We start from the raw sequence: 26,500 nt of genomic DNA on the forward strand, positions 1-26,500 counted from the left end.
TTAATTCTGCTCTGCAGATGGCAGCATAGTGTAGAATGTCTGTTGTGTAAAAAGATGTCTAACTTGAGGCGAGTGGTTGATAGGAAAGAGATTGCAGTAGCTTTGTAAGAGTGCACATGAAACTCTAGAATTTCTGAGTAGTATTTCTTTGGGGTTATTTGAGGAATACACTGTGTTTAGCCGTGGGAGGCTCAGGTGTTCATGTAATCCACACACTAGGCTGTCACTGCCCCTTGTGTGCTCTTTCTGTGGATGCCATTGTTTTAACTTTGCTCTGCTTTTTCCTGTTTGTGCATCTTTTATCTGTATTTCCTTAATATTACCGCCGTCATTTTATTTGACCTTTCTCATTTTATATGGCCTTTGTTGGCCTAAACTCTTTCCTGTTTCCTTATTACGTGGCTCATAGGGGCAAAATGAGAGCTTTCACTTTTCCCCACTAGAAAACAGTAACAGTGTAGCAGTACATAGAGTAAAATAGTAACATTAAACATTAAACTCATGCATCACATATGTTGGAGTTTAATATTACTATTAAACATGCATCACATAATGTGATACATGTCCTGTGATAAAATGCTTGTTAGTAAAATCTTACATAATCAGGAACGAGTTCTGTAAGTAATTTGATGTTTACTCTTTTAGTTTGCTTTCTCAGCATTGCAAATATTCCATAAAGATGTATGGCCGATTAGTACTCCACTGTGTGTACCTGATTAATTGTTTTTTTTTTTTTTTTTTTTTTTTTGAGGCAGAGTTTCACTCTTGTTACCCAGGCTGGAGTGCAATGGCGCGATCTCGGCTCACCGCAGCCTCTGCCTCTTGGGTTCAGGCAGTTCTGCTTCAGCCTCCTGAGTAGCTGGGATTACAGCCATGCGCCATCATGCCCAGCTAATTTTTTGTATTTTTAGTAGAGACGGGGTTTCACCATGTTGACCAATGGGTTTTTAAATAGTTAACAATGCTGAAGCAAATACCTTTACGTAGCTTACACATTGGCTATGTATTTTTTATGAAGTAGCCATAGAAATCAGGAAAATACTGCAGAAGTAAATTGAAAAAATATTTTTGCGTCTTTTGAGATCTTTGTTGTTGCTAACTTATTTAATTTATGGTGAAATGTACTACTATGTTTCTTAATATTGAACCATCCTAACTCATAGGATAACCTTTCTTTGGCTTTATGTATTTATAGGTTCTTTATATTAGTATATTTAGGACAGTTGTTTCAGTATGGTCAGTTTTCTTTTTTGTGTGCTTTGTCAGATTTTAGTTATGGTTATTATGCTGGATTCATAAAAAGAAAAGTTTTTCTTCCCCTCCCCACTCATTTCTTATGAGAATAGTAGATTCCTTAAAAATGTGGAAGCATATACATCTGGCTTGTTGCTTTCTTGGCAACATTCTTAATGTTTTATTTGCTTATGTCTTTAAGTTTTCTATCTTGTGAGTCAATTTTGATAATTTTTGTTTTCCCTGAAAATCATTCATTTTAAACTTTCAAATTTAGTAGTGCGATTTTACAGTGTAGCCTTAGGACTTAATTTTTCTCTTTGTTATTTTCTCTTTTTATTCCACATTTTTTGTATTTATTCTTTCTTTGTTTCTCTGTGAACTACTTATTTTTGTTGTTTGTTGTGTTTTCATTTTAATAGAAAATACAATCTATCAGATTTCCATCTATATACATATTTATTTTTTGACTGCTTGATCTAAGCAGTGACTGAGCAAACATTAGAATCTCTCACAACTTTTACTTTTTTTCCCGCCTGATATTTCCTGGAGTTACTGTTTTGTTATATTTTCATGCAGAGTTTTTAGTTTATAAACGTTCTTGGCAGTCATAGTTTAAGAATTGTGTTCAAAATCATTATAAAGTGTCTCTTTTGGTTGTATTTAATGTTCTTTTCCTTGAGGCCCGGCTTTATCTCATCTGACTCTCTTAACCTCTGGCTTTTTAAAAATTTGATGTATTTTGCCCATCTTTTATTTTCTGTCTGTCTCTCTATTTTTTGTTTTAGGTGTTTCCATAGAAGGCATATGGCTGGTTTTAACTTTTGAATCAGTTCTGTCATTTTACATTTATTGTCTTTATTATGTGTTGTAATCTCCCCATCATTTACTTGGAAATGGTATAATTTCTGTTCATTCTTTTATTCTCGGTTGTCTTTTTATTTTATTTTATTTATTTATTTATTTATTTATTTTTTGAGACGGAGTTTCGCTCTTGTTGCCCAGGCTGGAGTGCAATGGCGCGATCTCGGCTCAACGCAACCTCTGCCTCCTGGGTTCAGGCAATTCTCCTGCCTCAGCCTCCTGAGTAGCTGGGATTACAGGCACACGCCACCATGCCTAGCTAATTTTTAGTATTTTTAGTAGAGATGGGGTTTCACCATGTTGACCAGGATGGTCTCGATCTCTTGACCTCGTGATCCACCCGCCTTGGCCTCCCAAAGTGCTGGGATTACAGGCTTGAGCCACTGCGCCCGGCCTCGGTTGTCTTTTTATTTCCTTGTTGACAGTTTCTGGGATTTTTGTTATAATCTATTAATGTTTATTCATAAGCCTGTTTATTCAAAAAATATTTAATGATCTCCTGCCAAGTGCCCTAGTCATTTTGTTAAATATAGGGTATAAGATAGCTCAGTCCCTGTCTTTCTGGAGCTTCCATTCTGAAGGGGGGCAATATACAAAAATTGAAAATATTGCAGATTGTGTGAAATGCTAGTAAGGAAATAAATGAGCTCTGTGGTAAGGTGGGGGTGGTGAAGGTTCAGATACAACCTGTGTTAAAAAAAAAAAAAGGTGAACTGAAGTAAAACAGGAGAAATGAGGTGGAGCTAGCCTTGCCAGGGGTCCGCATAGTGTCCACGTGTGGGACTGTAAGGCAAGCATCCAGGCAGGGGGAATAGCAAAAACAAAGACCGTAGGAAGGCCTTTGTTTTTTTTTTTCTAGAGTGGTTTTTGTTTCACCAGATTCAATGAACATTTTTTTTTCTTTTTTGTTTTGCGATGAAGTTTCACTCTTGTTTCCCAGGCTAGGATTCAGTGGCGCGAGCTCTGCTTACCGCAACCTCTGCCTCCCTGGTTCAAGCTTTTCTTCTGCCTCAGCTTCCCTAGTAGCTGGGATTATAGGCATATGCCACAATGCCTGGCTAATTTTGTATCTCTAATAGACACAGGATTTCTCCATGTTGGTCAGGCTAGTCTTGAACTCCCAACCTCAGATGATCTGCCCGCCTTGGCCTCCCAAAGACAGTGAACACTTTTTATAACAAATGCTTTGTAACATCATCTTTGCGCTTGTGAAATTAAGCTCATAGATAATATAACCTACTGATAAACATACTTTCTTGAAGAGTCAGTGTAATCCCTAAGGGCAGTGTAAAGGAGAAATAAAAATATGTTTTTATGATTTAAAAATTTATTTCAGCCAGGTGTGGTGTCTTAGCCTGTAATCCCAGCACTTTGGGAGGCCTGGCTTAGGCAGATCACTTGAGGTTAGGAGTTAGAGACCAGCTTGGCCAACATGGTGAAACCCCATGGTGGGGTTTCTACTAAAGGTACAAAAAAATTAGCTGGGCATGGTGGCACATGCCTGTAATCCCAGCTACTTGGGAGGTTGAGGCACGAGAATTGCTTAAACCTGGGAGGTGGAGGTTGTAGTGAGCCAAGATCATGCCGCTGCACTCCAGCCTGGGCAACAGAGCAAGGCTTTGTTTCAAAAAAGAAAAAAAAAAAAATTTCAAAAATGTATAAATGTTCAAGCAGTTATCCTAGAATGCAAATGGAATAGAAATGAAAGTCACTATGAAGATGATAGCCACAGATGGTCTAATATATGTGATGTATTGGCAACTTAGATTTCATAACTGCTGTTTTCCTTAAGTGGTAAAGAATTCTTGGTAAAGTTCTGAAAAATACAAAGTACATTTCTTCTATGATTTATCATGGTAAATAATTCTGTATTGTATGTACAATATACATTGTATATTCCTAGAAAATGTGTATTAAAAGTACTTTATTTCTGTTAAACAGAATTGGGTTTGTAGGCTCAGATTACTATTACAAACTAGTATTTTTCACTGATCTGTGTCCCTCTTAAAAAGGATAGTGGAAGTTAAGCAGGGTTTTCGATGTTGGCAGTGTTAACATTTGGGGTGGAGTGATTTGTTTTTTTGATGTGAGGTGGTCCTGTGCATTGTAGGGCATTGATAGCATCCCTGGCTTGTTTAGATACCAGCAGCTCAGCTTCCCTGCAGTGTGACAACCAAAAGTATCTCCAGACATTACCAAATGTTCCCTGGAGAACAAACTTGCCTTGCTGGGAACTTGGTTAAAGGTCCAGTTTATGTTGATAGAATAGAGGAAAATTGAGATTCAGTGTCTCCAGACTCCTTTGCTTGGCTCCTGTCGTTCTGCACACTTGATGGTGGAAGGAAGATCATAGTGAATGAGGTTGCTGTCCTTAACCTTTCAGGCTGAGGGGATAGAATGACATAGGAAGCATAGTTCAGCTGTTTGCATTTTGTTATTTTGGTGTTCACACAGTGCTGTAGAGACACCAGAGGGAACGGCCACGTGCCGGGACCTTGGGTAAGGTGCCACCAGTCTTTTAGTTGAAAGTGCCAGTATTATGTAAATCGGTAATAAAAAACACAAAACAAAACAGTTTTCTGTTAATGATATAAGGAATGTGTCTTTCCATGGAAGACCCATTCAAAATCGACACACGTTTTAACATTCGTCTCTCCCCCTTCCCCTTTTTATGCCTCAGAATCCTTTATGCTTTGTGTTGATGCAGATTTTCATTTTGTTCCACTAGGTGGCAACCTTATCCACAGAGAGGAAATGTCGAGCGCGCACACTTCCAGGCACACCGAGGGTTCTTTCTGTCTGTAATAGAAGCCTTGTCCTAAACTGAAATATAGCTCAAGTAAGGAGGGAATTGATTGTGCAGTAATTTTTTAATCCAGTATAGAAGTGAACACAGAGTAGTTGGACCTAGGCATGCATCTTATTTTTCAAAGGCATTTCTTTCCTTAAATCAAGAGCTTATTCATTTAAAGGTGGTATAAATGTGATAGTTAAGAGGTCGGTGCTGAGGAATTAGACTGTAGGTTTTATCTTTTTTAAATTTTGTTTTTAATTTTTTCTTTTCTTTTTTTTTTTTTGAGACGGAGTTTCGCTCTTGTTACCCAGCCTGGAGTGCAATGGCACGATCTCGGCTCACCGCAACCTCTGCCTCCTGGGTTCAGGCAATTCTCCCGCCTCAGCCTCCTGAGTAGCTGGGATTACAGGCAGGAGCCACCATGCCCAGCTAATTTTTTTTTTGTATTTTTAGTAGAGACGGGGTTTCATCATGTTGACCAGGATGGTCTCGATTTCTCGACCTCGTGATCCACTCGCCTCGGCCTCCCAAAGTGCTGGGATTACAGGCTTGAGCCACCGCGCCCAGCTGTTTTTAATTTTTTTATTCTACAAAAGATTTACTTACTCCATGTAGTTTTTATCTTTGTTCGGCCCCTTACTAGCTTATGCAAGACACTTAACCTCTCTGAGATTCATCTGTAAAATAGAAATAATAGTATTGTTATTCACTGTCTTTGAGGATTAAATGAGAGAGTATAAATAAAAGTGCTTGGAACTTGGAACAGAATCTGGTAGAAAGTAAGAGCACGATAATGTTAACTATTATTAGTATTGGAAAAATAAAATAGTACCCACAGTGCTAGTTGTTTTAATTCTACTTAGCTGGTTATTTGCTTATCTGTCTGGTCACTGACTCAGTGGTTTTATAGTGTTGTATTTGTTTAAACAGATAGCAAAGAAACAAAGCCAGTTTAGCAGTCTCAGGCCACATTTGTGCTGACTTTTTGCAGTGATGTTACTGCTTTTGGTGTTTCTGATGAGAATTCCAGTGACAGTCTTTTCCCCCATTGCTGGTACCTTTTTTCTTACTGGAAACTTAAACAATTTCACTTTTATCTTAAGAATAAAGGATTCTTGTAGTAGCTACCACTTTTGAGTCCCTGATGTGGGGCTGATGCAGCTTTAGATCGTTATTTTATAAATGGCTATGTAGTATTCTATTTTGTTGATATACTCTAAAACAGTTTTTTTCTGGCGCATTTCCAGACATAACTCCACAGATGGAAAGTTTTTTTGTTTTTGTTTTTGTTTCTGTTTTTTTTGCTCGCTCTGTCACCCAGGCCGAAATGTAATGGTACAATCTTGGCTCACTGCAATCTGCTGCCCAGGTTCAGGAGATTTTCCTGTCTCAGCCTCCTGAGTAGCTGGGGTTACAAGTGTGCACCACCATGCCCGGCCAATTTTTTTTATTTTTAATAGAGATGGGGTTTCGCCAAGTTGGCCAGGCTAGTCTTGAACTCCTGACCTCAAGTAATCTGCCTGCCTCAGCTGCCCAAAGTGCTGGGATAACAGGCGTGAAGCACCATGCCCGGGTCAGCTTGCTTTTTTTTTGGGTATTATTTTTTGCTCTATCATGTTATAAATAGTGCTGTGTGTACATTTTCTTGAGGTTGAATTGCTGGATCAAAAGATAGACATACTTTAAAAAATCCTAATGCCTTACCAAATCTCTATAGTAAAATTAGACCAATTTATACCTCCACAGTAGTAAATGAGAAGGAATCTGTTTCTTCATGTCCTCACAAATGCTGATTGAGTGTTTTTACTTGACTTTGACAACCTCATAGAACATAAAGATTATCTTGTTTTTATTTTATTTTATTAATTTTTGTAAATAGGGAGTCTGGCTCTGTTGCCCAGACTGGTCTTGAATTCCTGGGCCAAACGATCCTCCTTCCTTGGTCTCCCAAAGTGTAGGGATTACAGATGTGAGCCACCATGCCTAGCCAAAGATTGTCTTGTTTTAAAAATTCATTTTCTTTCACTCATTTTATAAAATTAAAACCAGGTTATTTCTGTTTGTCAGCTGGACATTTTGTCCCCACATCTGTTAAAAAGTAATTAAATTTGAGATCCTGTGAGACTGTACCTCTAAAATTTGACCCTATGTTCCAGTATTCATCTTAAGTATTTATGCAGCTGTGATACATTTACATAGTAGATGTCATATTTAAATATTGCAACAGCATTGTGCTAAGGAAAGACAGGGATTAAGTATACATGTTTTATTTTTAAAAATTGAAGAGATTTTATTCAGGATTTTTCTCTGAAAATAGCTCCAGTGACTTTAAGTAAAAGTAAATAGTTAAATAAAAAATTTTTAAGTGTACTTTCAGTTCCATTGTGCCATGAAAATGTATAATGTTATGTGTTCTTTTTGGTTGTACATTAATAGCAGATCAGCTTTCCAGGCCATTGCTGCCAGTATTTATGTAGGTAATATTACCTCTGTTATTGTGTCACAAGAGGCCTGTTCATATAAGCTTATGTGCATATCAGGTAGAAAAGCAAAGCAATTTCAGTCTTCCAAGGAACTGAAATTTCGCAGTGCAAGTAAGTCTTGGTAGAAAGCATAGTGAATGAAATCAACCCATGAGTAAAAGGTATGTTTTTCATATGCACTTTTTCCCATTTTGCCTTTATTGTTATATAGATAGAAGTACACAGTTGACTTGTTATGCAGATATGTAACACCTATTCTAAAGAAACAAATACAGTTTTCACTTATTGATAAATTAGAAGTTAACACATTGATCAAAATACCAGAACTATTCTTTTGTATGATGTAGTTTCTTCAGCAGCTATAATAATACATTTGACATGTAAAATTCTGTTTATTGTATACATTTTAAAACAATAATTTTGCAGGCTTTATTGGGATTACAGAGGTATTTTTATTTCTGAGCTGGAAGTTTGACCTGAAATTATTTTCTTTCATATATGCCTGTAGTTAGCAAAGCTAGTCACATTTATTACATAGCCTTTAAAGTTTGGCTAAAAAGCAGGTAGTTGGGGACTTTTAGCTTCTACTTAGAGTGGAGAAAGCTAGAGAAAGCATCGTTCCTACGCTTAACAACAACAATAAACCCGAGAAATCTGCACGCTGATAATCTTCTTGAATCCATCAGTTAGCTGGGGTTGCAGGAAAATGACCCAACCTAGACTGTAAGGAGAGACAGGCGTGACTCCCGCCATGGAAAGGTGAGACATGAGCGCTTGTTTACCTGAGACAAAGTGAACAGCATGCAGGAGGATTCAGTTAAAGTTTAATGAAATTAGTGTGGACCAGCAAGAAAACAGAGATTGCCTGGGGGCTACAGACACAGGGGAATTTGTATCCACTCACTGGCTCTTCTCCACAGATTTCGTTGTATGCTTACAAAAAGGATTGAGGCTAGGGTGTGGGTACTGAGACAGTGTCCCTTACTGTTCCCCTTGGAGGAGGGGGACAGTAGATCATTTTGGAAAGACATGAAGCCCTGTCTGAGTCCTTCTTCCCTTCTTTCCTCCTATAAGGGCCTTAAACCACTGTGGAAAGAGAACAGAAAAAATCCTTTGTCCTTGGCAAGGGAGAGGAACATGCGCTAGGCCCAGAACTTTAGTGGAGGAGAAAGGGCAGGAGCACTGAGAAGGCCACGCCCTGGGCACCAAGGAAGACAGTGTTTGCCTGAGACCAAGGCTTAATCCTAATGTCAGAGAATCTTCCTGCTTATACCAGGCTAACAGCTGTGGACTGACAGGTAACAGTGGAGTCTGTGAAAGGTGCAAGACCTTAGAGGCAGGCCAGCTCAGATGCAGTGTAAAAGGAAGACCAAAAGCTGAAGGTCAAACAGACACTTAGGAAAATACCCTCTGGCAAACCAGCTGCTGCCCTAACAGTTTGAAGCTGGTGGTCCGTTGTGGGGTAACCATAGCAGCAATAAATTCCAAACCACGCTCCTTTCCTGACAATAGATTGACTCAACCTCTACACAGTAACGATCTGGCAGAAGGAAAGGCGGGCCCATTTCCCAGGCATAAGAACTATTTACCACAGTCTCAGCTGTCCTACAGAGGATATCCTGCTTTCAGAAAAGTTTTTGAGGCATAAAAAGAAGGAAGGAAGAACAACCCTCCATTGAGACAGGACATTTTTAAGACCAGATTCTTTGAAACTACCAGACATAGAATTGAAAATAACTGTTTTGTATGTTAAGATCTCTAGTAGAAAAGGCAGGCAACTTGTATGGTCAGGTAGGATATTTCAGCAGATAGAGAGAGACACTGTAAGAAAATAAAATAAATCCTGAAAATGAAAATGACAGTAACATAGATGAAAAATGTCTTCAACAAGCTCATTATTAAACTTGGCGTAGGGGTCAGTGATTGAGAGTATACTGTTCTATTGTCTTTACACCACATATGAAATGCTATGAAGTCTGTGAACTTGAATACAGCTGAAGTGTGAAAAAAAATAGTGCAGAGCACCCATGAGCTGTGAGACAGTATCAAGTGGTCTGAATGTGTAATTAAAGTCTGAGAGGGAAAAGAGAAAGAAAATGGGGCAGAAGAAATGCTTGAAGATAAAATGACCAAAAAATTTTTTAAAAGTAATGATGGACACCAAAGATCTGAGAAGCTCAGAGAACACAAATGGCTCATCCCCCAAACCAAGCATATGACAGAAAAACACCAAGACATGTCATAGTCAAACTGCAGAATATGAAAAAAAATATCAAGGCAGTCAGAAGAAAGAGACTAGTTCCAGAGGAAAAAAATAATTAAAGCAGGGTTCTTAATAGAAACTGTGCAGACTCAAAAGATAAATGCAGTACATCTTTTTTTTCTTTTTTTTGAGGCCCAGGCTGGAGTGCAGTGGTGTGATCTTGGCTCACTGCAACCTCTGCCTCCCAGGTTCAAGTGATTCTCCTGCCTCAATCTCCCGAGCAGCTGGGACTATAGGCGTGTACCACTATGCCCAGCTAATATTTATGCAGCACATCTTTTAAAAAAATTTTTTTTTAATTTTGAGATATATTTTATTAAGGAAATGAAAATAATGAGTTAAGTCATGGCAACCTACACATAATTCCCAGACTTTTCATTTTATGATGCTTCAGTTGCATTTGATGATGAGAGTTTTACAGTTTCTGGGGGCTCATTAGAGCCCTACACGGAGATGAAAGAATTCTATGGAAATGCGAAGGGATTTAAGTGTTCAGAATTTGAGGATCTGCCTAGACTGGGACAATTCCAGCACCTTGAACTTTTATACTTTCTAGGGGGTTGCGGGGAGTGCAGCATTGTATGCTGTTTTTATAGCAGCACAGCTTTAAAGGGCCAAAAAGGAGAAAATCCTTTCAACCCAGAATTCCATACACAGCAAAAATAATCTTTCCTTTTCTTTTCTTTTTTTTCTTTATATATGGTCTCACTCTGTGGCCCACGCTGGAGTTGAGTGATGCAGTCTTCGCTGACTGCAACCTCTGCCCCCAGGGCTCAATTGATCCTCCCATCTCAGCCTCCTGAGTAGCTGGGACTAAAGGTACATGCTACTACACTCAGCTAATTTTTTGTATTTTTAGTAGAGATGTGTTTTCACCATGTTGCCCAGGCTTGTTTTGAACTCTTGGGCTCAAGTGATCTGCCCTCCTCAGCTTCCAAAATGTTAGGATTACAGATGTGAGCCACTGTACCAGGCAAAAATAATCTTTCAAAAATAAAGGAGAAATACTCTCACAGAGAAACAGAAATGGAGAGAATTCACTGCCCTCAGACCTGCACTACTGGAAGTATTAAAGGAAGTTGTTCAGGCAGAGGGGGTATGACATTAGACGTTTGGATCTGTACAAATAAGTGTCTTGGAGCTAGAGTTTTTATTTTTTAAAAATATTTTTTTGTTTTCTGATTGAAAGATTAACATAAATCAAAAATATTAGCAATATATTTTGTGTTTTGGGCATAGTATGTGAAATAAAATTTATGACAAATTAGCTCAAAGGTCAGAAGGGATCACTAATTGGGAGTATACTGTTCTGATGTCTTTAAATATGAAATGCTAAGACTTACTCTAAGCTAGGCTGTGATTAATTATGTATGTTGTAAAAAATGTAAAAACATTTTTTAAAGTATAAATAATAAGCCAATAGTGGAGATGCTGATCTAAATGAACACAGAGACAGAAGGAAAAAACAAGGAGTAGATAGAACAAGTAGAAACAGTGATCAAGGTGATAGACTTCATTCCTAAATGTGTTAAATGAAAATGGTCTAAACACACTGATTAAGACAGATTTTCCAGTTGGGTACAAAAGCAAGACTCCAGTATATACTTTTTTTTTTTTTCCTTTAAATTCCTGCAGCCATCTATTATATACTGTCTATAAGAAACTCACTTTAAATATAGACAGATTAGGTTGGGTGCAGTGGCTCACCCTTGCAATCCCAGCACTTTGGGAGGCTGAGGTGGGCGGATCACCTGAAGTCAGGAATTCGAGACCAGCTTGGCCAACATAGTGAAACCCCCGTCTTTGCTAAAAATACAAAAATTAGCTGAGTGCGGTGCATGCACCTATAATCCTAGCTACTTGGAAGGCTGAGGCAGAAGAATCTCTTGAACCCAGGAGGCAGAGGTTGCAGTGAGCCAAGATTGTACCAGTGTGCTCCAGCCTGGGTGACAGAGCAAGACTCCATCTTAAAAAAATAAAAATTAAAAATAAATGTAGACAGGTTAAAAGTAAAAGCATGTAAAATGATGTACTGTCCAAACACTATCAGGGTGGCTGTATTAATATCAGACTGAGTAGAATTCAGAGCCAGGAAAACTACCAAGGATAAAGAAGGTTGTGGGCTCGGCATGGTGACTCATGCCTGTAATCACAGCACTTTGGGAAGCTGAGGCCAGCCTGGGCAACGTGATTAAATCTCATCTCTACAAAAAACAGAAAACTCAGCTCTGTCTGGTGGTATGCACCTGTAGTCTTTGCTACTCAGGAGGCTGCGTTGGGAAGATCACCTGAGCCCAGGAGTTGGAGGTTTCAATGAACCCTGATTGTGCCACGGCACTCCGGTTTGGGTGACGGAGCCATGCTTTGTCTCAAAAAAAAAAAAGACATTACATAATGATAAAGGTATCAATTCTCTACAAGTATATAATAGTCCTAAATACCTAACTAACAACAGGCCTCCAAAATACATTAATTAAAAATGAATAAAACTGAAAGGAGAAATAGATACATCCACAGTTAGAGTCTACAACATTCTTCTCTCAGTAGTTGATTAAACAAATAGATGGAAAATTAAGATACAGAAGTCCCGAAGAGCACCATCAACTAATTTAACCTAATTGCCATTTATAGAAGAGACTGTCCAACAGCAGCAGAATCCTGTGCATATATTTCCTTTTTTTTTTTTTTTTTTTTTTTTTTTAAGATGGCATTTTACTCTTGTTGCCGAGGCTGGAGGGCAATGGTGCGATCTCGGCTCACTACAGCCTCTGCCTCCCGGGTTCAAGTGATTCCCCTGCCTCAGCCTCCTGAGTAGCTGGAATTAGAGGCATACACCACCACATCTGGCTAATTTTTGTGTTTTTAGTAGAGGATTTCACTATGTTGGTCAGGCTGGTCTTGAACTCCTGGCCTCAAGTGATCTGCCTGTCTCAGCCTTCCAAAGTGCTGGGATTACAGGCGAGAGCCACTGTGCCTAGCCCTATGCATATTTTTCAATTGCATTTGGAATATTCACCAAGATAGATGGTATTCTGTCCCACAAAGCAAGCTTTAATTGCATTTGAAAGACTTGAAAGTATCGTTTGCCTTCCATGTCTTTTGATCCTGCATCTATGGATTCAACCAACTATAGACTGAAAATATTTGGAAAAAAATTGTGTCTGTACTAAACACATGCAGACATTTTCCTTGTCATTGTTCTGTAAACAATACAGTATCACTATTTACATGGTGTTTAAGTTGTATTAGGCATAATAAGTAATCTAGAGATGATTTAAAGTACATGGGAGAATATGCTATCAGAGACTTGAGCATCCATAAATTTTGGTATCTGTAAGAGTCCTGGAACCAATCCCCCATGGATGCCAAAGGATGACTATATATGAGCGATGTGTGGAGGCCATAATGGAATTAGGCTAGAAATCAGTAACAGAGCTAGCTATATTTGGAAACTGTCCATTTGGAAATTAAATAATTTTATTTATTTTTTGAGACAGAGTCACACTGTGTAGGCTGGAGTGCAGTGACATGATCATGGCTCACTGCAGTCTTGACCTCCCTGGGCTCGGGTGATCCTCCTACCTCAGCCTCCCAAGTAGCTGGGGGTACAGGTGTGTGTTGGCACACCTGGCTAATGTTTGTATTTTTCTGTAGAGACGGAGTTTTGCAATGTTGCCCAGTCTGGTCTTGAACTCCTAGGCTCAAGCGATCTGCCCACCTTGACCTCCCAGAGTGTGAGGAGTACAGATGTGAGCCACCACACCCAGCCTGAAATTAAATACCTTTAAGTAACCTGTAGTTCAATGAGGAAATCACAGGGAAGTAAAAACACTGTTGAATTAAATGAAAGTGAAAGCACAGTATGTCAGAATTCATGGTTTGCAGCTATGGCAGTGCTTATAGGGAAATAAAGAGCATTAAGTGCTTAGAGTAAAAAAAATTCAATTGTATAGCCATGCACATTTCATTTATCAGTTGATGAATATTTGGGTTTTTCCACTTTTTGGCTACTATGAATAATACTTCTATGAACATACCTATACCAGTTTTCACGTGGAGATGTGTTTTCATTTCTCTTAGGTATACCTAGGAGTGGAATTGCTACATCATATGGTAATTCTATGGTTAACTTTTTGAGGAATGGTACTGTTTTGCAAAGCAGCTCCATTAATTTACATTCTCACCAGCAACTTTGGAAGGTTCTAATTTCTCCCACACCCTTGCCAGCACTGATTTTAGCCATCCTAGTGGATGTGAAATGTTACTGTGATTTTGATTTGCATTTCCCTGATGACTAATGATGTTGAACATCTTTTTGTGTGCTGATTGGCCATTTATATATTTTATTTTTTACTTTAGAAACAGGGTCTCACTGTGTTTCCTGGGCTTGAGTGCAGTGATACGTTCATAACTCATTGCAGCCTCAAACTCTTAGGCTCATGCAGTCCTCCCTTCTCAGCCTCCTTAGTAGCTAGGGCAACAGGTGTGTGCCATGGCCTCCCAAAGTGCTGGAATTACAGGTGTGAATCACCACACCTGGTTGATCTGCGTATTTTCTTTGGCAAAATGTTTATTGAAATCCTTTGTCCATTTTAAAAATAGTTTTGTGCTTTTATTACAGAGCTTTAAAAATTCTTTATTCTGCATACATGTCCATTGTAAGATACATGCTTTACAGATATTTTCTTCCATTCTGTGGGTTGTCTTTTCACTTCCTTAATGGCGTCTTATGAGGTATACAAGTTTTTATTTTGGGGCCGGGAGCAGTGGCTCATGCCTGTAATCCCAGCACTTTGGGAGGCTGAGGCAGGTGGATCCTCTGAGGTCAGGAGTTTGAGACCAGCCTGGCCAACATGGCGAACTGCTGTCTCTACTAAAAATACAAAAATTAGCTGGGCGTGGTAGTGCCCACCTATAATCCCAGCTACTCAGGAGGCTGAGGCAGGAGGATCACTTGAACCTGGGAGGCTGAGGTTGTAGTCAGCTGAGATTGTGCCACTGTACCTGAGATTGTGCCTGGGTGATAGGGTGAGACTCTGTCTCCAAAAAAAAAAAAAAAAAGTTTTAAATTTTGATCAAATTCTTTATCTTTTTTTCTTTAGCTGCTTGTACTTTTGGTGTCATGTCTAAACCATTGCCTTTTCCAAGGTCATGAAGATAGACTTCTGTTTTTACCTTTAGAGGTTACAGTTTTAACCCTTGCATTTACATCTTTGATTATTTTGAGTTAATTTTTGTGTATGGTGTGAGACATGGGTCCACTGTCCTTTAGAAAGTTAAATAAATAGGTATAGATCTCTACATTGTAATATATACTACTATATGACCCAGGCGTCCCATTCTTAGGTATTAACCCAAATTTGTGTAAAATTCATGGGTATTTCTGCTGGCTTTCTTCATAACCACCACCAACTGGAAACAACTCACATCCTTTAACTGTCCCTTAACTTCTCCTTAACTATGGCACATACTTAACAATGGAATACAACTCAGCAACGAAAAGGAGCAAAGGACTGACATTCCAAAGGACTGACTGACACAGATGAATCTCAGCGGCATCCTGCTTAGTGAGGGGAGTCAGATTCCAAAGGGACATGCTGTGTGATTTTATTTGTACGTTTATGATATTCCTGGGAAACAGAACCATAGAAACAGATCAGTGGTTGCCGGGGGCTGGCCGAGGAGAGAGACATTGACTGCAGAGGAGCATAGGGTGGTTTGTGGTTGTGGAATTGTCTGTATCATTATCATGGTGGTGTTTGTATGAGCATATGCTTGTCAGAACATCAGGGACTGTACACTAAAATGTGCAGGATTTTAATTTGTGTGAGTTACACATTACTAAAATAAAAGGAAAATTTTAAAGTTGTTCAAAAGAATATGATGTTTCTCCCATTGTAAAGCAGTTTTCAAGGTGAAAAGTTACCCCACGGCTTCTTCCCTTTTTGTTTTGGTGTCTGGTGTTTATCCCGAGTAAGAAGTGCCATTGCTCAGTGGAGATTTCAGCAGGATCACCAAGAACAGCAAGTGCTGCCAAGTTCTTCTGATCCTGCCCAGCCCCTGCTGCACAGATTGGGGCAGATGGTGCCTGTTCTTTATAGATGTCCAGATAGCAGGTCATACCGTTGTAGTGACAGAATTCTCAAGAAATACTTGTTGAAATGTTGAGGATGAAGTGTCATTTGTCTTTATAATCCTGCCTACGTAAGTTATGCTTAAATTTTTTTTTTTAAGACAGGGTCTTGCTCTGTTTATCAGGCTGGAGTGCAGTGGCGCAGTCGCAGCTAACTGCAGCAGCCTTGAACTCTCCTGGGCTCAAGCCGTCCTCCCACCTCAGCCTCTTGATTAGCTGAGACTGCAGGCATCTGCCTTCATGTCTGGCCAATTTATTTAAAATTTTTTTTTTGTAGAGATGAAGGTCTCAATGTTGTCCAGACTGGTCTGGAACTCCTGGCCTCTAACGATCCTCACACCTTGGTCTCCCAAAGTGCTGGGATTACAGGTGTGAGTCATTGCACTGGGCCAGTACTTTTTTAAAAAGAAAAATCTCAGGCAGTGTGTATTCGTTTCCTGTTGCTGCTATAACATGTAATCACAAACTTTGTTGCTTAAAACAGCACAGATTTATCATCTTATTGTTCTGGAGATCAGAAGTCTCAAATGTGTCAGGAGGGCTGTACCGTTGCTAGATACTCACAGGGAGATTTCATTTCCTTACCTTTTTACCTTCCAGAGACTGCCTGAATTTCTTGGCTCATGTCCCAGCATCACTCTGACCTCTGCTTCTGCCTTGACTCAGGCTCTCCTGCCTGCCTCTTTCCTTCATAAGGACCCTTGTGATTCCATTGGGTCTACTCAAATAATCCAGGATAACCTGCCTCTCAAGGTTCTTTTTTCTGTGGACCAACATCTCCTCATTGCCCCTCTCCTAGCCTCTAGTAGCCACCATTCTACTCACTGCTTCTGTTGAGTTCCAGTTGTTGTAGATGTCACACAGAGGTGAAAACATGCGGTTTTTGTCATTTGGTGCCTGGTTTATTTCACTTAACAATGTCTCCAGGTTTATTGTGTTGTTGCAAATGACAGAATTTCTTTCTGTTTTAAGGCTAATAGTATTCCATTTTGTATATATATTATATTTTCATTATCCATTCATCTGTTGATGGATACTTAGATAGATCTTTGGCTATTGTAAATAACGCGGCAATGAACCTGGGAGTGCAAGTATCTCCTCAACATACTGAGTTCAGATCCTTATAATAAATACCCAGAAGCAGGATGCTGGATCAAATGATACTCCAGTTTTTAGTTTTTTGGGGGACCTCCATACAGTTTTCCATAATGGCTACACTAATTTACATTTCCACCAACAGCATACAGGTGTTCCCTTTCCCACTTCTTCATCTGTGCATGTTATCAACAGTGTACAGGTTTCCCACCTCATCTGTGCATGTTATCTACAGTGTACAGGTTTCCCACCTCCTCATCTGTGCATGTTATCAACAGTGTACAGGTTTCCCACATGCTCATCTGTGCATGTTACCTACAGTGTACAGGTTTCCCACATGCGCATCTGTGCATGTTATCTACAGTGTACAGGTTTCCCACCTCCTCATCTGTGCATGTTATCTACAGTGTACAGGTTTCCCACCTCCTCATCTGTGCATGTTATCAACAGTGTACAGGTTTCCCACATGCGCATCTGTGCATGTTATCTACAGTGTACAGGTTTCCCACCTCCTCATCTGTGCATGTTATCAACAGTGTACAGGTTTCCCACATGCGCATCTGTGCATGTTATCAACAGTGTACAGGTTTCCCACCTCTTCATCTGTGCATGTTATCTACAGTGTACAGGTTTCCCACCTCCTCATCTGTGCATGTTATCAACAGTGTACAGGTTTCCCACCTCCTCATCTGTGCATGTTAATAGTGTACAGGTTTCCCACATGCTCATCTGTGCATGTTACCAACAGTGTACAGGTTTCCCACCTCATCTGTGCATGTTATCAACAGTGTACAGGTTTCCCACCTCTTCCTCTGTGCATGTTATCTACAGTGTACAGGTTTCCCACATGCTCATCTGTGCATGTTATCCACAATGTACAGGTTTCCCACCTCCTCATCTGTGCATGTTATCTACAGTGTACAGGTTTCCCACCTCCTCATCTGTGCATGTTATCAACAGTGTACAGGTTTCCCACCTCTTCCTCTGTGCATGTTATCTACAGTGTACAGGTTTCCCACCTCTTCATCTGTGCATGTTATTTACAGTATACAGGTTTGCCACCTCATCTGTGCATGTTATCAACAGTGTACAGGTTTCCCACCTCTTCATCTGTGCATGTTATCTACAGTGTACAGGTTTCCCACCTCCTCATCTGTGCATGTTATCAACAGTGTACAGGTTTCCCACCTCTTCATCTGTGCATGTTATCCACAGTGTACAGGTTTCCCACCTCTTCATCTGCGCATGTTATCAACAGTGTACAGGTTTCCCACCTCTTCATCTGTGCATGTTATCTACAGTGTACAGTTTTCTCACATCCTCATCTGTGCATGTTATCTACAGTGTACAGGTGTCTCACATCCTCATCAGTTCATGTTTTGTCTTTTTGAGGATAACCATTCTCACAGGTGTGAAGTAATATCTCATTGTACTTCTCTTTTTCTCTCTCTCTCTTTTTTTTAGACGGAGTCTTGCTCTATCATCTAGGCTGGAGTGCAGTGGCATGATCTTGACTCACTGCAACCTCTGCCTCCAGGGTTTAAGTAATTCTCCTGCCTCAGCTTCCTGAGTAGCTGGAATTACTGGAACCCGCTACCTCTCTCAGCTATTTGTCTTTTTTAGTGGAGATGAGATTTTGCCATGTTGGCCAGGCTGGTCTTGAACTCCTGACCTCAGATGATCTGTATGCCTTGGCCTCCCAAAGTGCTGGGATTATAGGTATGAGCCACTGTGCCCAGCCTCATTTGTATATCTTCTTTTGAGAAATGTCTAGTCAATATTCAGGTCTTTTTTAAAATCAGGTTATTTGTTTTTGTTGTATTTGCTGTTTTTTTGAGTTCCATATATGTGTGTATTTTTATTTTATTTTATTTTTATTTTATTTTTTTTATTTTTTATTTATTTTTTTTTTTTGGAGGCAGCGTCTCATTTTGTCACCCAGATTGTAATGCAGTGGCATGATCTCAGCTAACTGTAGCCTTCGCCTCCCGGGCTCAAGTGATCCTCTCACCTTAGCCTCCTAAGTAGCTAGGACTACAAATGCACACCGCCAAGCTTAGCTAATCTGATAACATTTTTTTTTTCCTTTTTGTGTGATAACAGTTTTTTGTAGAGATGAGGTCTCACTATATTGCCCAGGCTGGTCTTGAACTCCTAGGCTGAAGCAGTCTTCCTGCCTCGGCCTCCCAAAGTGCTGGGATTATAGGCATGAGTCATGGCGCCTGCCCTATAGTTTGTAATATTAACCCCATTTTAGATGTATTGCTTGCAAATATATTCTTCCAGTCTATAGATTGTCTCTTCACTCTGTTTAGTTTGCCATGCTGAAGCTTTTTGGTTTGTTATAATATCATTTGTCTTTGTTTGCTTTTGTGGCCTGAACTTTTGGGATCAAATGCAAAAAATGATTGCCTTAGCCAACGTTGTGTTGTTTTCTCTGTGTTTTCTTGAAGTATTTTCATAGTTTGAGGTCTTATGCTTAAGTCTTTAATCTATTTTGAGTTGATTTTTCTATATGGTTTGAGACACTGGTCTCATTTCATTCTCCTGCATGTGGATATTCAGTTCTCTCGACACCCTTTATTGAAGAGACAGTCCTTCTTTCATTGTGTGTTCTTGGCACCTTTGTCAAAGATCAGCTGGTTGTAAGTGCATGAGTTCATTTTTGGGCTTTTGTTTATGCCACTACCATGCTGTTTTGATTACTGTAGCTTTTTAATATAGTTTGAAGTAGTGTGGTGCCTCCAGTTTTATTCTTTTTGCTCAAGATTGCCTTGACTATTCAGTTTTGTGTGTGTTTCCATAATAATTTTAGAATTTTGTTTTTTATGTCTATGAAAAATGGCTTTGGAATTTTTATAGGGATTGCATTTAATTCGTGGATCACTTTGGGTAGTATGGACATTTTAACAGTATTAATTCTTCCAATCCAGAATCTAAATCTTGAGATCATCTCCTCATCTCAAGATTCTTAGTCACCAAAGTCCCTTATACCAAATATGGTAATGTATTCACAAGTTCTGGGGATTAAGATGTGGACATCTTAGGTGGGGGTACATTTTCTGTGTAGCACAGAAGAGAAGTTATTTTAATAGTGTCTAAAATGTAAGATCACGAGGGGGTATAAGGTAAGTTGAGAAATGTCCTATTTTCTGGAACTGAAAAGTGGATATAGTGAGACTTTTGAGGATAAAAGAAGTCATGTTGATAACACGTGTTTTTAAAGGAAAAGGGAGAAAGGCATGGTGTGTTGCTGGTTGAGATTCTGCATTTGGTTTTGTTCTTGCCGTTTTAGAGACAGGGTTTCACTTTGTCTCCCAGGCTGGAGCACAAACTCCTGGGTTCATGGTGTCCTCCCCTCAGTCTCCTGAGTAGCTGGGATTACAGGCTAGCACCACCATGCCTGGCTCATTTTTTTATTTTTTTTTTATTTTTGAGATGGAGTCTCAATATATTGCCTAGGCTGGTCTCGAGCTCCTGGGCTCAAGCAGTTCTCCCACCTCCGTCTCCCTAAGCTCTGAGATTACAGGCATGAGCCACTGGGCCTGGCCTACCTTTTTTTTTTTTTTTTTTTTAAATGGCAAAGAATTACCTTAATGCTAACACTAGAATACCATAGCCTAATGTGGGGCTAAGAAAAAGTGGCCAGTGCGTGAATTATTAGTATGATCCTCCTTATATTTAGGTTATTTATTTAAAATATTACAGTAACAATACACAAATATTTCTGCATATTATAAATAAAACCTTTGTCAAGGACTCTATAGAGCAAAAAATGAAAATTCTCCACGCAAACTGTATTCTTTTCTCTGAGGATACCTATTGGTGTGTATTTTCCACATTTTTACGATGTGTTTAATATGTATGTGTTTTTGCTTTTTAAGAAATATTTAGAATTTTTGTTTCTTCTACTTTACATAAATGAGATCACTTTGTATCTAGTAGCTAGTCACTTTCTTAAATGTTTTATAAGACACCAGCACCCAGAAGATGATAATGGGTGTTAGGTGGTGGTGATGATAATGGTAATAGTGTAGATAGTGCTCTTTCATTTGCAGGCATTATTCTCAGTGCTGTATTAACTCCTTTAATCTTCACTATTTTATGAGGCAGATAGTATTATCATCCTTACTTTGTAGATGAAGAAATGGAGGCAGAAAAATTAAGGTGCTTGGACCACTTTGTGCGGGATTCGCGGTAACTGCTCACAGCCAGGCCGTCTGGCTCCAAGGCCTGGACCACACTGTTGTGCTACTTTTGCATTTACAGGAAAGGGCTAAACACTGACAAAATGTGAGTGCGCTATTTGGGAATTTAAGCAAAGCCTCTTTGGTTAAGTTGGCTCATTTTCTTCCCTTCTGTGTCAGTTACACAGATTTTATTCTTAACTTATGTGGGTCAAGGAAGGGTCTTTTGAAATGAAAGGATCAAATCTGAGCTTTTAAATTCTAGTCTGTTTTCTGCTCTTTTCTGCTAAGTGAGTATATTTCTGAATCAGTTCTGATTTTATTTATCTTTGCAGTTTAGAGTGTGCCTGACTTTCACGAGACTTTCCTGTCTTCTGCCAAAATTTGTCTTCCTTTAAATTTGATGTCCCTTAATCATTTTGTTTTCAAAAAAGAGATTGCTATTTTTAGAAACCCAAAATACATAGATATTGGTTTTTAAATACCATTGTATAGTAAAACAAGTCAGGAATCCTTGAAGAAATGATTCCAAATGAGGGGAAATACAAGATGAACCTGGAACATCTTTTAGTACCACAAAGTGAGTGAAAGAAGAAAAACAGAAAAAAAAAAAGTGTGGGGGGGAAGCAAGTCAGAGACACAGGAACCAACGTGAAGGAATTTTTAGTGACCAACCTGGGACATTTGAACCACAAAATAAATACCGATCATCATGGTTTGTCATCTGTGTAATAAATATGTACATATAAATCTATATGGTAGACATCATGTGTCTCTGCTAAATAAAATAACTGAAAAACAAGTTGGAGGTTGGGCACAGTGGCTCACTCTTAATAATCCCTGTACTTTGGGAGGCCAAGGCAGGTGAATTGCTTGAGTGTAGAAGTTCAGGACCAGCCTGGGCAACATAAAGAAACCCTGCTACTACTAGAAATACAAAAGTTAGCCAAGTGTGCCTGTAGTCCCAGCTACGTGGGAGGCAGAGGCAGGAGGATTGCTTGAGCCCAGGAAGTTGAGGCTTCAGTGCGCCGAGATTGTGCCACTGCACTCCAGCCTAGGTGACAAAGTGAGACCCTGTCTCAACAAACAAAAAGTGAATTGTAGAAATAGTGGCTCTTTTTATTATTATTATTATTTATTATTATTATTTTTGAGACGGAGTCTTGCTCTGTTGTCCAGACTGGAGTGTAGTAGCAGGATCTTGGCTCATTGTAACCTCCACCTCCCGGGTTCAAGCGATTCTCCTGGCTCAGCCTCCCAAGTATCTGAGATTACAGGCACCCACCATTTTGCCTGGCTTATTTTTATATTTTTTGTAGAGACAGGGCTTTGCCATGTCCAGGCTGGTCTTGAACTCCTCATCTCAAGTGATCTACCTTCGTTGGCCTTTCATCAAAGTGCTGGGATTATAGGCATGAGCCACCGCACCTGGCCTGTTGTTGTAGAATTTTAATTAGTACATATGGAAGGAATGATGGAAATAATCTGCCATTAGGCACTTACAAGTAATCATTTTTGTAGGTAAGCACTACCAATGGATGCTATTACAGAATTAGTGAAAATATGGGAAACAGGATATTTGTATAGTCTGAAAATATCTCTAATTATTAATTACAAAGGAAAAACTAATAACTTCATGGCAGAGAAACCTGAAAGACGGCACCTTGCCTGATGGTCAGCGTTTATTGGGTTCATGTTGACACCATGTAGCTTGCTACTGTACTCGAGAAGGGCACAAACTTGTTACTGTGTTGTTCTCACCAGAATTGCATAACCTTAATCTAGTAATGAGGAAATGCTAGACAAACCCAAATGGAAGATTGGTAAAACAACGGACCAACGCCCTTTGTGAGAGTGTCATGGTAGTGTGAAACAGAGACTGGCCACGCTTAGAGATTAGAGAAGGCCAAAGAGATGTGACTGGTGAATGCAGGATCCTGGGCCAGGAAAAGGGTATCAGGTGGTCAAACTCATGAAGTTTCAATAAGGCCTGTTGATGCATTAATAGTAATATGCCCATGTTAGTTTTAGCAATTATGTAAGGTGTTAACATTAGGGGAAGATGGATAAAGGGCATATAGGAACTCTGCATATTCATTTCATAACCCTTTTGTTAGTGTAAAATTATGTTTTAAAAGTTTAAAAAACGTAAAAAGAAAAAATAGGCCAGATATGGTGGCTCGACGCCTGTAGTCCCCCAGCACTTTGGCAGGCCGAGGTACGTGGATTGCTTGAGCTCAGGAGTTTGAGCCCAGCCTGGGCAACATGGTGAAACCCCATCTCTACCCTCCAAAAAAACAGCTGAGCATGATGGTGTGCACCTGTGGTCTGAGCTCCTCAGGAGGCTAAGTTGGAAGGATTGCTTGAGCCCAGGAAGTGGAGGTTATAGTGAGCTGAGATTGTGCCCCTGCTTTCGAGCCTGGGCAGCAGAACTAGACCCTGTCTCAAAAATAAATGATTTTAGATGGTATTTCATACATTCGGTAGTCAAATCATTGAGGTCCTGTCCTGTGCTAGGTACGGTGCCGACTGTCATGGAAAGCAGATGAAAATAGAGATCCCTGCTCTCGAGCTTACAGAGGCCCAGAAAGTCATGCACACAATTGTCATCAGTTAGGGAATGTCCGTGATGTATGCAGATGAATCTTCAGTGAGTGTGCAGTAAAAAGAACCCCTAATGTATCTATGGAAATTTACAGATCTTATTTAGAGACATTTTGGATTTAAATAACTTTGTGCTCAGGTTGAATTCTTTGTAGTAGATTTTGCCACTTTTGCCGTTGGTCACAGCAATGAAAACCTCAGGGTGGGTGGCAGGAAACAGATGTCCACAGTATCACCAGAGTCCCGCCTGTGTGGACATCATTTGCCTCATGCTGTGTGTACTGAAATGAGAAAGGGGCAAGGAAGGAAAGAGGGAAAAGGAAAGAAGTCTGGCCCAGCGCAGTATCGGGTGCCTACTTCGTTTATTGTTTGGAATGGACTGTGTGGGAAGTTCATGCCTCTGGAAGAAAAGGAGGGCGGTGCCGGGTGAGGGTCTGGGGTGGGAAGAAAGGAAGGGAAGGTGTGTCCCTTCAGTGGGGCAGTTATGAGTGGGAGGCCCTGTGAAGCCTCAGGGCTTAGAGAGCTTTTCCTTTTTTCATTCCAGAGTGTGTAAGCCTTACAATTTTGTGTCTGAAAGTAGCTGCTGCTAATCAAGTGAAACCAGTGATCAGTACCTGTTTTCAGGAGCAGAACGTATGATGTGAACCATGTTCATTTGGGATGCTTCCCAGTGGTGGTCTCTTTGGGTTGCAAAAATAATGATGAGGCAGAGGGACTGCAGGTTTCTGAAGACAAGATGCAGGCAGGACAGTCACCTTTCTCCTAGTGTTACGGGGTGGGGGTGAGGCAGTGTTCCTGTTTCAGCTGTCCCCCCTTTCTCTTTCATGCCTCCTTAGTCACCAGTTCCCAAGTTATTTGATTTCAGAAGTTTTTTGCAAATATATTGTTGTAGCACTTCACTTCCATGTGATATTTTGGTTCCCATCTCCCTACACATTTCTTATTTTCTATTGTCAATGAGAGGAATGAATGTACCTTGCTCAGGGACTAAGCTGTTAGCCCCAAATAGAGGAAAGGAGGGCGGCGAGGCTTTCCCCCTCAGGAAAGCAGGGCAGTTTCATTGCGGCAACCTTCATTTGCCAGCCTCTAGAAACAGCCCCACTGCCGGGGGCTTCGTGGGGGCAGTTCTCTCTCCAGGCCCTTCCCCGCACCGTGTCCCGCAGGTGGATGTTCTACCCTGACTTGCTTTCGTGATGACATCTCAGATGTGCTCATTTGGATCCAGAGGAGTTAACACTGAAGCCTGGATTTTGATCATCAAGATGGCTGTAGTTTTTAAAAATTAATTGTAAAATAACTACTGTCTTTTTGGTACAGAATTTCAGAAACTGTGGAGGAGTGTCACTGTGGATTCCATGGACGAGGAGAAAATTGAAGAATATCTGAAGCGACAGGGTATTTCTTCCATGCAGGAATCTGGACCAAAGAAAGTGGTGTGTAATCTCTAGAAAAGCAGCTTAATTCCCTGCCCTGGGAACTGTTAGCCTGCCCCGCTTTCTGTTCTCTCAAGAGCTAGGAGTCATTCCCCCGCCGGTGTTTCTTGGTATCTGCAGCCCAGGTCACATCTGAGGTATTGTAGGCCTGCGGACCCACCCTGGGTGCTGCTCCAGGCCTGTGGGCACCTTTCCACACCCAGCTCCTCCCAAGCAGTCTTGCTCTTGAGCTCCAGCCATATGGAACCTTCCAGGGCCTGTGTGTTCCCCACTCTCCCACTTTAAGCTGCTGCAGGCCCTTCTCCCCATTCCTAAAAGCAGGCTGCATCTTGATCTGCACACCTTTTTCTATTCTTTTTTTTCTTTTTTTTTTTGCGTTGGAGTTTTGCTTTTGTCGCCCAGGCTGGAGTGCAATGGCATGATCTTAGCTCACCACAACCTCCACCTCCTGGGTTCAAGCGATTCTCCTGCCTCAGCCTCCCAAGTAGCTGGGATTACAGGTGTACGCCACCATGCCTGGCTAGTTTTGTATTTTTAGTAGAGATGGGTTTCTCCATGTTGGCCAGGTTGGTCTTGAACACCTGACCTCAGGTGATCCGCCCACCTCGGCCTCCTGAAGTGCTGGGATAACAGGCGTGAGCCACTGTGCCTGGCCTGCAGGACCTTTCAGAATTGAACGAGGCCCTCCCTTGCTCTGTGAGCCTTGCTGTCCTGGTGCCTGGTTTTGCCATAGTGACTTTCAGGTCCCTTAGGAACCAGGTATTTTTGTCTGTATAGTCTCTAAATCCTGCTCACAGGGGATGTTAGTAATTAAATGATGACTTGTAAATTGCCTTGCACCAGCAAATAAAATCTGTAGTCCAAGGACAAAGCCTGGGTGGGGTGATTCACCAGCACCCTAATTAGCTGTGCGCTGCCCCTCCTGCTTCTCCTTGTCCACCATTATGATTGGTAGCTTGTCATCTGTGTCTGGGGTGGGGTTGGGGGTGGGGGGATGTGTGGACTCACCAAAAGGGAAGGTTTTTTTGTCAATCTCTGTCCACAAATGAGTGTAGCTGCAGCCCTTCATGATTTCCTATTGTCTCGTTTGTTGATTTTTTTCATCATGTGATGCTAATATTTCAAGTATATAGAAAAGACTAGAGAATATTCCAGACCTTCATGTGCCCCTTCTGTCTCCGGATTTTGCCATATTTTCTTCAGATCTTTTTAAAATCAGTAATGGATACATTTTTAGACCTGATAACAGAAGGGCTTCACCACCCCTTTTGTTTTACGTAGTGCCAAGAATCCTTCTGGTAGGTTTCTGTGCCTGCTCCTTTACTCCCGATGGCACCTGCATCTCAGGGACACAGAGGCTCCGGGTCTGAACCGCATCGTCAGCCACGGGCCCCGGGGCATGCTCAGAACA

General features: G+C 40.5%; 1 protein-coding gene across 2 annotated transcripts in view; it reads left to right on the forward strand.

Annotated features, from left to right (window-relative positions):
- The window catches only part of GTF2E2 (general transcription factor IIE subunit 2), an 83,600-nt gene that overhangs the window by 56,212 nt on the left and 888 nt on the right, over positions 1-26,500 (forward strand). For both annotated transcript variants that reach the window (XM_010348678.3, XM_074383907.1), the window contains one exon: positions 24,974-25,089. In XM_010348678.3, the coding sequence (XP_010346980.1) occupies positions 24,974-25,089 (116 nt within the window). The remainder of the gene's footprint in view (positions 1-24,973; positions 25,090-26,500) is intronic.

This window comes from Saimiri boliviensis, chromosome 13, assembly GCF_048565385.1.
Source record: "Saimiri boliviensis isolate mSaiBol1 chromosome 13, mSaiBol1.pri, whole genome shotgun sequence".
NCBI lineage: Eukaryota > Metazoa > Chordata > Mammalia > Primates > Cebidae > Saimiri > Saimiri boliviensis.